The sequence below is a fragment of the Echiichthys vipera genome (genome assembly GCF_963691815.1).
Source record: "Echiichthys vipera genome assembly, chromosome: 6".
Lineage (NCBI taxonomy): Eukaryota > Metazoa > Chordata > Actinopteri > Perciformes > Trachinidae > Echiichthys > Echiichthys vipera.
Window position 1 is genome coordinate 19,627,761 of NC_139831.1, and position 12,842 is coordinate 19,640,602.

At 41.3% G+C, this 12,842-nt stretch overlaps 1 protein-coding gene across 1 annotated transcript in view; it reads left to right on the plus strand.

Annotated features, from left to right (window-relative positions):
• Positions 1–7,473: 7,473 nt before the first annotated feature.
• gria3b (glutamate receptor, ionotropic, AMPA 3b) overlaps positions 7,474–12,842 on the plus strand; it is a gene marked incomplete at its 5' end in the record, with an annotated part of 80,404 nt that continues 75,035 nt past the window's right edge. The window contains 2 exons of the mRNA XM_083914691.1: positions 7,474–7,552; positions 7,988–8,146. Coding sequence (XP_083770817.1) covers positions 7,474–7,552; positions 7,988–8,146 — 238 coding nt within the window. The remainder of the gene's footprint in view (positions 7,553–7,987; positions 8,147–12,842) is intronic.

Genomic DNA, 12,842 nt, shown 5'->3' on the forward strand with positions numbered 1-12,842 from the left:
TGAACTGTGCAGAGGACATTAAGCTCAAGAAATATAATGAAGGGATCTGAAATTCATCCAGTACGCAAACAGGATTTGACATGGTTCTTTAGCCACAGCTATTTGTAGGCTACTTTGGAAAAAGGTTGGACGTTCACAATATCAGACAGGTCTTTAATAACCTCAGTTTTTATCCTATATTGCTTGGTCTGCTACAGTGACCATATTGGGACCACAAAGAAAATATACATTTGCTATTGATTGTTAATTTACCTGATATCTATAAAATGTTGTGTCAACAGTCAGACATGCTCATACACATTCTTATTGATTTTTGTCTAACTAATAATCAAAACCTCAAATATATTCATTTAAGCTATAATGATGAAAAGAAGAGAATATCAGCAAACCTTCAAAGTTAAGAAGCTACCAAGATTTTTTAAAGCTAAAAGTAGTGTTTTTAGAAGCTAAAACTGGCATTTTTTTAAGGACAAAACTAGGATTGGTAATACTTTGACAAGCTAAAGCTGGCATTTTAAAAAGCTAAAACTGGTATTTTAGGACACTAACACGGATATTTTGAGGCTAAAACATAGCATTTTTAGAAGGTAAAACTAGCATTGTTTTTTTTAAAACCAGAATGTCAAGCATTTTTTGCAAGTGAAAAGCATTTTGTTTTAGCATTTTCTGTTGCATATGTGCTTCTTAAACGACTTCAGTGTTAAATCAGTTATCACATTAGTTTCCCTAATTTTCCTGTGGACCCACTAATTGTGTAATGAGCTAATCAGTTAAGCACTAGACCCTATAACCTTCTGAGTACCCACACAAATGCACTGGTGGCATGATTAACCAGAAATGCTTGTGATTTACCTTCTGCACATATGCATGAACATGTTTGTGCAGTATCCAGACAACCAGTTCCATGTAGCTCAAACCTCATGTGGTGAAGATGTCTTCCTGCCACGCTGCGCTGACTGCTGCGGTCGCATGGTTCTCTGCAGAGCCAGAAGCAAGAGAGTGAAGTGTGTCAGCCTGTGCAGCTGATAACAACGACTCTGTCACACTCAGGCCAAAGACTGTTTGCTGGGAAGCCAGAGCGCATGATGGGTTTGTGACGCGGCACGCAGTGGCATTCAAATGGTGAAATTGGGGTTGGCACTTTTTCCTCATCCCTTGAACTATGTCACGTCATTTATCTGTTGCCACATGATGCGTTTCCATTTTCCTTACGGGGAGTTCGCAGCGATTTCTCATGAATGTCTTTTTCCATTAAAATGTTCTGTCCACTTGACATACGCCGAGTTTTATCCCACTGGAGATTTTTTTTTTTACACTTTGTTAACCAAATGTGATTTCCACATTGTAGACCTACAGTGTCTGCACATAATGTTTTATTCAACTAGATTTGTTGTTTCTTTGCATCTGTGTGACATCACTTCTCTCTCCCTCTTAAGGCCTTTGCTTTCCCTGAGTCTCTTTCATGGGAAAAGGCACTGACAGAATAAAGAAGAGCTCCTTGAGAGCAGAGTCTCTTATCAGCCTCCAACATCTGGCCAAGACTGATGGGCTCTTGGAATAGCTCTCCAAATATCATTGAGTTTGAGATGCATAATACTTGTTTAACTGCATCCTTCCTACAATACTAATTCATCCTCTTTCATTATGTGTCTTTCACCAGAGGAACCCATTTCTATGATTACTGAATTTAGTTTCTCAGCAGGGTAGAACTGATGTGAAGCAGTGCAAAAAATGGTAGGAAAAAGATAGATTTGAAAGTTGAGTTGAGTCATATGTGAGCGATGGAACTGAAATAGGATGTGACCAGTACCGATCATACGTTAAGTGTTTAGATCTTTGACAGGAAATGCAATTTTCTCTGATATGCATACATTTCCCATAGAAAATGAGTCTCGCTAAATTGAAGTCATCATCCTAAATTTAAATGTATGGCCTTGATACACTGCAACCCATTAGGTTAAAGCTCTGAGGTAATCTGCAGCTGATTTAAGAATTTAGCCGAACACCTGGTTGTGTTCCTGGAAGTCACTGGATGCCAATCCTCTGATCCCACATGAGGAGGGTATAAGCAGATGTGTCATACTGAGCCAGTTTTGTTCTTGTCTCACAACAGTACGACACGGGCAGGGTGGACCAGTCAATTATCTTTATGTTTTCTCCTGATCACAGAATAATTATTTCTACACAGCACACATTGTTTTCTTGTGATCATGAAACAACCTTTTAATAATCTAACAACATCTCTAGATCAAGGTGAAGATTCTGATGTGGTTTCCAACCTTTACTTCATAGAGTCACTTAATTGTGCGACAGGAAATTTTTGGTCAGCTGTCTTCTCTCGGTGTTATCTGCTGATGTTGTTTTAATTTGAAATTTTCCCCATTTGTAAAGGCCAAATCCCCATGTACCGTAGAACCTGCTGCGGAAATGGCGACTGTTCTCCTAGGGAGGGTGCAGATGGCTTTGTGCTTCCGATACACATGGAGTCACCAGCTGCTTCTTTTTACATGTCAGCAAGGAGCTTCACCAGGGTGCAGCACATGCAGAGGTTCAAGGAATCTCCTGCAGCTCCTAATGCAACTCCATGCAGACATCCCGACCAACCAGTAGGAGTCACCATTGTGGCTACAAGGAAAGCTGCCAGCTGGGTTTTGTGGAGCTGGAAACACTGCATGGAGCCACGGATTTAAGTTGAGCGCTGCATGGGTTTTTGCACTCTGCCCACCAATGTAACATTTCCGCACTAACATAGGCATTTTCTTCCTTCGGCCACAACACTGTATTGTTTGATGGATACCTCTGTACCTGATGACAAGCCAATGTGGGTATTGGAATTGACTGAATGTAAATGTTGTTGTGAGACCTTTTGAACTTCAAATCACTATAGCTTATGGACTCCTGGACAAGACATATATGTTTTGAGCATTGATTCCTTCAATTACATAAAAACACATAACTTTGAGAGGTCGCAAGAGAAGGAATGAGTAAAAATTGATGAGAAAAATTATGTTGAACAATATTACTCCAATGCTTTCTTTTTTCTTGAAAAATACTAGATACCTTCACATCCTAGGATTATTATTTTGTATTTACTTGCCTTTGTATGACAATCAACATTAGAGAGAGACATGAGGGCGTAGAAGTTATGTGATACAGTATGTGCTGTAACCATTCACTGCAACTGGTCACTGTGGCGCCCTCCTGTGTGCGTACTTTGGCGGAAAAGTGTGCGTGGGGAGGAAGGTCGGGTGATGACTGGGTCGAAGACACACCAAATTTTCACCCTGGCAACCTGTGTTCGTGTCAAGTGTGAATTCAAATGTCAACATTGAATTGACCAACTGTAATACCGAATTAAGTCCATGATGTTGTTACATCTGTAGCGCTGTTCTATCTCATACACGCTTCGCCCTCTACTGGATTCTATGGGCAATTCTCTCCTCCAAATAACAGCATGCATTCACCCACTGAAACTTGCATAAATATAGCCAGCCAATCAGGAAGTGCCTACCTGAATACGTTCCGACCCACATCTTTCATCTCTTAAGCGAACAGCGATTTGTCCACTGTCTACCTTCTCCAAGTATTGAGTTGCCGCTGCAGGAACTTTCAGAGATTCTGCTTTGAGTGCCACAGCACAGACCATGCAGAGCGCGGTGACCAGCAACCACCAGCCTGTGAGGCCTGCCGAGCGTTGCCCAAGATTAGATTCCAGCAGCGGTGGATCATGGAATGAGATGTTTCGCTGTGATGAAAGGGAAACAGACAGTGGTTAGTGACTTTAATTAACTTATCTACCCCCTGCTGGAGCTGCTGACCCCGCGACCTGGACTTGGATAAAGGGTTGAAGATGTGGTTAACTTAGGAGTAACAGGAGTAAGAGTATTTAGTTTGGCAGGAAAAATAACAAAAACGATCTACTGCTGAACACTCCTGTCCAGTAGGTGGCGGTAATGTGCCTATAAGCTGGTTTAAAACAACAATTAAAACCAAAAAGAAGATATGAATGGTGATGAATGATGAAAAAAAAGTGTCAACCACAAAGCCTGGTAAATGAGACGGAGTTAATACTCTAGTAATACACAAAATGGACAATCAGCATTATATGTCAGTCGGTACAAGATAGGAGACCTAATGTAGCTCATTGAGAAAATAGCCATTTGTAGCCAGAGTGTGTGTTTGGTGTGAATGTGGTGAAAGCGGATGAGTGAGCAAGCAAATAGTGACTGTACAGAAGTTTGTGCAGAAATAAATGCTGATGCTCCTCAAAACCGACAGAAGTTTCCAGGCTGCTGAGTGGAGTAACGGGGGTTCTGGTGTCTCCCTTGTGCCTTCCGACCCCTTCAGGAGTGAGGGATGCTTTGCAAGTTGTTGAAGCAATGGTGCAAAACACAACTTTAGAGATATTTTATTATTAGAAGCGTAAACATATTTTTTGTTCATTATCAAACTGTGGTATCAGGACAAATTAGACTATGGCGGGCCGCCACAGTCTACGTAATTAATGGAAAACATGTTGCTGAGACAAGATGATTACATGTTTTTAATGTATGACCACTGTGTTGAATCATTTTTTGTGATCATGAATAAATACAAAGTTCATTATGTCAAGAGGACAGCAGAATCATCATGTATTAATGAGAAAATCAAACCTGAAAACAAGCACCTAGACTCCCACAGGTAATTTTGGTTGTAATTTTAATAGTTTCTAACTAACTTGCTCACTTATTCTCAAAGAGGCAAAAATGACGATGATCCTGTTGTGGTAGGAAGAGAAGGCAGGGAGCGAATTAATAATTCTTGCTGGTGAGGCTTGCAGTGCTCAGAGCTATAGCCTGTGAATCATCATCATCATGAGATAAAAGGCAACATCTTTTCATCTATTTTTCAGGCATTTTCACTTTGCCTGCTAGAGTAACACTCCTGTGAGTGTTTTTAAATCCAGGAAGCCATATCATATAATTATTTGTTTCCAAATAGATCATATCTGTGAATTTATACACTTGTGACCTAATTGATTTCCTGCAGAGGTTGAGCTTAGAGGATAATGTAGCATGGCCAAAATGTCCTAATTGCAAATCATGCAGCACAATCTTCACCATTTAACATAAATTATAATAAGGCCTTATCTCAAATATTCGGGCTCCCCTTGTAGTGAATAATGTTTTGGGGTTGTTTTTTTTTTACGGGTTTTACATGAAATAGTGCATGATTAGGTCAGTTCAGACCGAGTACCAGCATGCACTTTGAATGACCGTTTAAATAGCTCCTTCGGTATGCTGCCAATTCATTTTTCTTCACAGCATCACAGGTGGCTTCTCATTATCCACTAAACAACATTTAACATTTCAGAAACAGGTGTGGTGTGATGTGTCTGCGGAGATGGCAGTGAGTCACAGTTTGACATTGGTCATTATGACTTCAGCCATTAAGGTCAAGCGACCGACATCCTATGACTCTGACATGGAGGCTGTGGAGACTAGAGAATCAATGTGATGTCATCCCATATTCATCCCTAGAGAGCCAGGGAGTTGTGGGAAAGGAGAGCAACTTTGACCCCATTCGGAAAGAAAATCCCCCCATTTGATGGCTAGGTCATTCCATATCATTACTTGATTGGCACCACACTTTAATACACATAATCCCATCTATTGATATATCTGAATGTGATCCAACTCATCATCCTAATGTCTCAGATCTTAAACATTAGAGATCCCATGTTCAAATTGAGATTTCTGTCTTTTTTTCTGTCAAACTCAGTATCCTAATGTCTCAGATCTTAAACATTAAAGAGCCCATGTTTAAATTGAGATTTCTGCCTTTTTTTAAATGTGTTATAAAGCAGCTTGAGGTGCTATATAACTACTGAGGGTATCAAAACTCTCAATCCACAGGGAAATACACATTGCCAGTATTCAGAAACTGTGTATTTAAACAAGCCGTCATCAGTTCTGTATTGTTGTGATGTCACAACTATACTATATATAAGTTGAAAGTGCTGCCTGCTTAAAGGCTTTTACACAGATTCTCCAGCTGCAATGACATTGGCACAGAGAGCACATATATAAAGACTCAGACACTGACCAATCAAAGCAGACATTTTTCAGGCGATGCTCTTAAAGAGATAGATGCTAAAACAGAGAGGGTAGAAATAAAGTATGAGAAAAAACATTTGTGAACATTAATGCATGTAAAGATGTTCTAGTAGACCCCCACAATACAAGTGTGAACCTGAAAATGAGCATTAAATGTCCCTGTACATTATTTTCTGTTATCTTAGACACAACACAGGTGGATAAATGTCTCTATGTTTGTCATTGATGCCAATTTAGCGGATCAAGCATTTACAGTTACTAGTCGTTAATTTGAATGTAGAATCAGATTACACAGTGTCACTACATAGATTATTTTACTGACCAAAAAGTTCAAGACATGACACACAGTCCGTCATATGTTTAAGGGAACTCAGTGCACTGCAGTATCAATAGCTGAAGCCTTAGCCATTTGCAATGCAATTAAAAACTCAATTTTCAAAGCGCCTAGCTGAGGGTGATAAATGGAACAGTAATCCCTTAATTGTTCTCTCTTAGGCAGAATCGTAGGAATGATAGATGTTTCATTAGAGACAGAGTAAAACGTAAAGTAAATATAATAAGACTGAGGTATATCAGTTACTTCATTATGGTCAAACCTCCAAAGAAATGCGTCTGGCAAAGTAAAAACAAAATGCCATGAGCGAAAAACATTTTCCAGTCACTTTCAGCCTTTCCATGATCAGTTTCAGGACCACAGACAGTTCTGTGTCCCCACCTCCCTCCGCCCTCACTGCACGCGCGTGTGTGTCCGTGTGTCACTTTTTCCTCTTACCGTGAATTGCTTTACCCCTTCCAGCCTTGTCATTTCTACACTAGAGATAAACATGGGTGCAGTTAGATGAATAAAAAAGACACAACGTGGACAGAAACTTTCCCAGTGTGGGAAATAATCACAGCTCTGCATTTTCGCCTCTCCGCAGTTTTTCGAGATATATGCAGCAGCTGGAAGTGGCCAGGCAATTCTGAGTCATGTGCCATCTGAAATTGCTGTGTTTCTATTTATTCGACCGACATCGGTCTAGTATTTACAAGTGCTGCGTTTATTCCGTCGTAATCTAGCCGGCTGAGGCTTTTTTTAATTTAACGTCAGATCAGGTTTGACCAACATTGGCCCGCCGCGACGGGTCCAATCGGAGTTCAGATCTGCGCCTTCCCCCCACCACACGACCGACCCCCCCCCCCCTCTCTCTCTCTCTCTCTCTCTCTTACTTGAAAAAAAAAAAGCTCTGCAGCTGGGCTGCACCTCAATGAACCTAATTGGTGCACTGTGAGCGACCATCATAGCCACTGGATTTCCATCGCGCCCGGCTTCCATCCAGAACATATGAATTTGCTTAGACAGACCCTTTTAAGGAGTTGAACAGATAGGTCGGAGAAAATGGCACAACGCGTGGTTTTGTTTCTACTGTGGCTCTTTGACAGATCATTTGCAGGGTTTCCCAATCAGATTAATATCGGTAAGTGTCTTTGCTGTGTTAAGGAGGCTGCAGATTGTGATTTGTATGGATAAAGATTGCAGTTTTATACCGAAGAGATGTGCAAGGAGCGCGGGGTCTCTGCGCAATGATAACTTGATTCTACGTGTGCTGCAATCTTAAATCTGATTGTGTAAAGATGTAGACTACATCTAGTGTTGTCTTTGTCATTTTTTTGAAGTGTATAATAAGGTGGCCGGGGGCGGTCGGTTCCCCCTCGCTCGATCTGAAGAGTTACAGACTGGCGCACTGGTCAGAAATGCATGATAGTTATTCTTTTATATAGCAATCAGCCTAATTTCTCTCCCACCGTACAGTGGGACGTATAGAGTTCTTCTTCGCTGTGTAAAATGAAGTCCAACTGGACTAAAAAAGGAACAGATGCGTTTGTCTGATGTTGGTTTTCATCTCTTTAAGGGGGGCTGTTCATGCGTTCCACGGTGCAGGAGCACAGCGCGTTCAGGTTCGCTGTCCAACTCTACAACACCAACCAAAACACCACTGAAAAGCCTTTCCACCTCAACTACAATGTCGACAACCTCGAGTCCTCCAACAGCTTTTCAGTCACCCATGCATGTAAGTGTGCTTCTATTTCAGTCATGTCCAGATTCTCCCCCACTTCTGTCCACAGCAGAGTGAGCAGAATTATTTATGTCAAACTCATCCAGTATGGAGCTTATAGAGGCTACATCTCAATCTAAGGGGGGAGCAGTCAAGTTCACCTCACTTCACTCTGGGTCATAAAGTCTCAATGGGAATATACAAATAGCCTACAGATTATATACACAGTGTTCTTCCTATGTTCATCCTACACCATTTTCTTGGCTTTACCCCGAAACACATGTAATGTATTATTATTATTATTAGTAGTAGTAGTAGTATTATTATTACTACTCCCACTTTAACTGTGGGCTATATTCATTTTACAGATATTTACAGGTGTGATATTTCATAAATACATGGATTCCACGTTGTAAAATAAATTCCTCTTGGCATCATGCTGTGTACATGCTGGCCTTGAGAATGCAGCCAATTACACAAACCCTGCATCGAGGAGCTCATGTGTTATGATCTAAACTGGATGTGGGTTTTAAGTGTTTTATATTTTTCATGACGTACATGATTCAAAAGGAAAGAAGAAATTATATAAACTGGTGTCGTATTTATTACATATGACACTTGATATTTTTTCTCCCTCCATGGGTGCTATTATGTGGTTATGTTCCATGTCATGGTGCAACTGGTGCAGTGGCTCATCCAACAAATAACCTCTTTTTCTACACCCCCACTGGCTGCAGTTTGTTGAAATCAGTAGAAACGGAATGGACGAAACAGGAAGAAATAATAAAACAGAATTGAGAGTATCATTTTGTTATGTCATTTTAAATGATGGCTTAAGTTTGGCTGAATGGCTGATTTTGGAGACACACGGCTCTGTCTGAGTGGTGCCTCTAACCCCTGTGTGACACGGTCATAAAGGCCCCTGTGACTCTCCGTGTGCCAAAGCATCTCCTCCTGTGCTTTCCTCTGACTCCCCCTGTGTTACAGAGCATCTCCCCCAGCATTGCAGAGTCAGCTCATTAGCACCCAGCCCTCATAGTACCTCACCGTTCTGTCATTGGGTGAAAGGGGGGAAAAAATCCATAGCTCCCCAACCAACGCCAGCAAATGAGTTGGGCTCAGACCTGCAGGGGAGGTGGGTCTGAGCAGCGAGAGAGATAAAGCAGCAAAGAGCGTCATATCACAGGCAACAGAGCTGCAAGTGCCCGGACCAAGGCATCCATAAGAAACAATAAGCAAATGAGAGTGAATAAATAATAGATAGTGCCATGCAATTTCACGCACGTTGAAGAGGAAGGGAAGCAAAGGAGAAAAAGGCTTGATATCAGAATCTAATTAAATTCAGGGGCAGACAGAGCTTTAGTGAGAGGAAGGGGTTCCTGTGGGAGCTGTGGCCCCGTTTCTTGTTTCTCGCTGCCACGTCTTAGCATCTCCATCAAGAGTACTGTCTCAGGACTGCCTTGAACTTCAGATACAGTAAATCTATGAGCTTCTAATGATGCAAAGTAACCAATGCTTTAAAGAAATGGATCGCTTAGTGATGCAAAAATAGGAGAGCTATTGTCAAACGTCATTAAAATGTTTGGTGAGAGCATCTCTTTTGCTTTGATGTGCATATTAATAATCTGCTCTGCTTGAAATGTCTCTTTAGTGCTGAACATTTAGCCTGCCTCATTATACAGGAAGAAGTTTTATACTTAACACCCTCTACTTAATTGTAAAATAATCAACCAACTCCAAGCAAAGACAGCTCTTAAGACAGTCTGAGGTGCAGTTTTCTTTCAACTCTGATTTGTGTAAAGTATGATCGTAGACTTTTTCAAGGTAGTGCCCTGAGACTCTTGTCAAGCTGAGCTCCCAAACTGCAGACAGCTCACGCTGAGCTCACAACGGTCCAAAAGAACCTCAGATTGTCCCTACCGATGTAGTGAACAAAATAGAGATGACGGTTATTAGATATCACTTATCTGCTGACTTTTAGGCCTTTGAGGCTTTGCCTCTGTTGAGCAAAGACCTCCCGTGTTCTGGGTTTTAGTTTTACCAGTGGTCTTGTTTGTTCTGCAAGCTGTCACAATTATTTAATGGACATTCAAATTTAATTTGTCATCAGTAGCCCTGTGTTGATGACCCAGACCTTTGTCAACAGTGGTACACATCTCTTTTACGATCGGGCGATCTTAACTGAGATGTTTTACAAAAGTGGCATTTATGCAGGTTTGGGGAGTAAATCTATTTCAAGGCAAGCTTCGTTGCTTTGATCAAGATGAGTTCTGGCTGCCTAAGGCCTTGCCGAGTGGTTGAAATGACAGCATTGCTTGTCTTGTTTTGGACTCTTCTCTTGGAGCTGATGTTCTTCTTTAGTGTGCATTCTCTCTTCACACTGGGACAGATACTGCCAAAGCCCTCGACTCTGACTCCTCATGTAGATCACTCCCCCTCATTTGCTGCACATCCATTAAAAGTAATAGAGGCAGAGGAACAAGAGGACATGCATACAGTACAGTAATTCAAATTAAACATACTGGAGTTCATTTTGCTTTTCAGAAACAAAATATGGAAATCCTTAGGTGTGAAGAAGACACAGTCTCGTGTCAGAACAATTTCTTTCAACTCAGTTTAAAACCTTATGCTATTAATTGAATTAGTGGCCAGCAGCAAAACAATGTGTGGCTTCAGTAATCCTCAAGGCTTGGCTTTGTACTGCAGAGGCATGGTGTGTGCTTTGGTTGCAAGACGGTTGTTGCTTTGAAGTGACATCAGAAATTGTGAAATGTGTAATTACCAGTGCAGGGTCCTTAATAGCTGTGGAAACTGGGTGTCAGGTGTGCTCACAGAGACGACAGGAGTAGTTCAAAGCAAAGGGTACCAGTTTGAGGAAAGCAGAGTAGACAGCATTAATGTTCCTGATGGTCACGGCTAGCCAACTTAATGACATCGCCATCCTTTTCTCTCCTGTTTACCCTTCTTCTTCCTTTACCTGAGGCGAAGAAAACATCAAGCCCCCCTTCGCCGATCCTCGCCACACTATTTATTAGATTATGTGCCTTAATTCCTGTTAAAGGCAAATTTTGCAATGCTTGGCTTTTGAATCTCATCTCCCTATTCCTCATTTCTCATTCTGTCATTAAGCTAATGGTCTGTGTCCCCTCTGCCAGCCTTTATACATGTGCCTACCCCTCTTTTATTGAATCCTCCAGGTCCTTAAACCCTGGCAGTAGCAGATGCTTCTTTGGCTGCACAGTTCAGCCACCATCTCCCACTGCTGTAGCTACTGTAGGCTATAGAGCAGCTACAGCTTTGTTACAAGAGTATGGGGAAAAAAGATAAAACAAGGATCACTGTGATTTGCATTTGTCATTTTCCAAGGCTAGAAAGAGGAGGGACAATACATAAAAGTAGAGTGACTGATGATGAGAGAAAATATGAAAGGAATTGTTTGACATTCCGGGAGATACACTTACTGTAATATTATTCTTACAGAGTTAGAGAGAAGACTGGTATCACTCTCATGCCTGTATGATCGCCTAAATATAAAGCTGGAGCCAGCATCCAATTAGCCTAGCCTTGTGCAAATAACAGGGGATGGCAGCTTTGCTGGTAGCTAGCCTAGAAAGACAACCAGATCTGCCTACCAGCACATTTAAATCTTACTAATTAGCATGCTAGTTATTTCTTTAATCCACACAAAAACCAGAATTGTAAATTGTGAATTGCATTTTACTTCTGATTTTGATTATTTCTAAGTTGCCATGTAACCAGACGAGACTCCAGGAAGTTACTGGTTCCAGCCAAGAAATAGACTGGTACATAACCCTCTGTAAATGTTCTAACCTTGCGAACAGAATAAGGTAAAAAAGGCCTTTTCAAAAATCCTGTGTATATGTACACCTTAGAAGTTCTGGTAGATGTATTTTGTTACCTTTGGACAGAGCCAAGCAACCTCTATCCCCTTTACCAGTCTTTGCGCTAAGCTAAGCTAACTTGCTGCTGGCTGTAGCTTCATATTTACATTGCAGACATGAGAGTGGTGTCACTTCTCACGCGTGGTAAGAAAGGTAACAAGTGTATTTCCCAAAATGTCAAACTGTTCATTTAAGTCTTTTTACAATAAATAGCAGTTAACACATGTGGTTCTAGACGTCAGTGCTGCCCAATCGTCAGTGTAAAGCAGTGTGCAGAAAAATGAATTATCACACTTAATTTGTGTGCTGCATTCTGCCTGTATGTTTTATCAGGATCAGGAAGTGTGTGGAGCCCATTAAAGTGCATGGCATTTTATTGACGGTTTTAAGGGAAAACTCCAGCAGATGCTTATATGTGGATCTGTGATATCAACACCATTAGGATGATCAAAAACCCTCAATAGAAAAAGTAGTGCACAAGCCTTATTTTTGTCTAGACACAACTCATCCTTAGAAGCATCTTCTTCACTGACCTTTACGCCCACCCAGAGAGTGCTAGCTCTGCACATGTTTCCCAGAAACACCAACAGTCTCTTTACACCGGTGGCCCACACTTTGACTGACCGCATGTGGCAAATGGCATATGTTATGAAGCATAGATGAAAGGGCCCCTACCAAATTTTTGCATGTATTGTTCTGCATTGCTTTTGGGGCTGTTGTTGTTAGTGGTGATGGTGTGTGAATGGATGGTAAACAAACCGACAGGCAAGCATGTTTTCACCGCGCATGGCCTGACAGATACAGGCTAT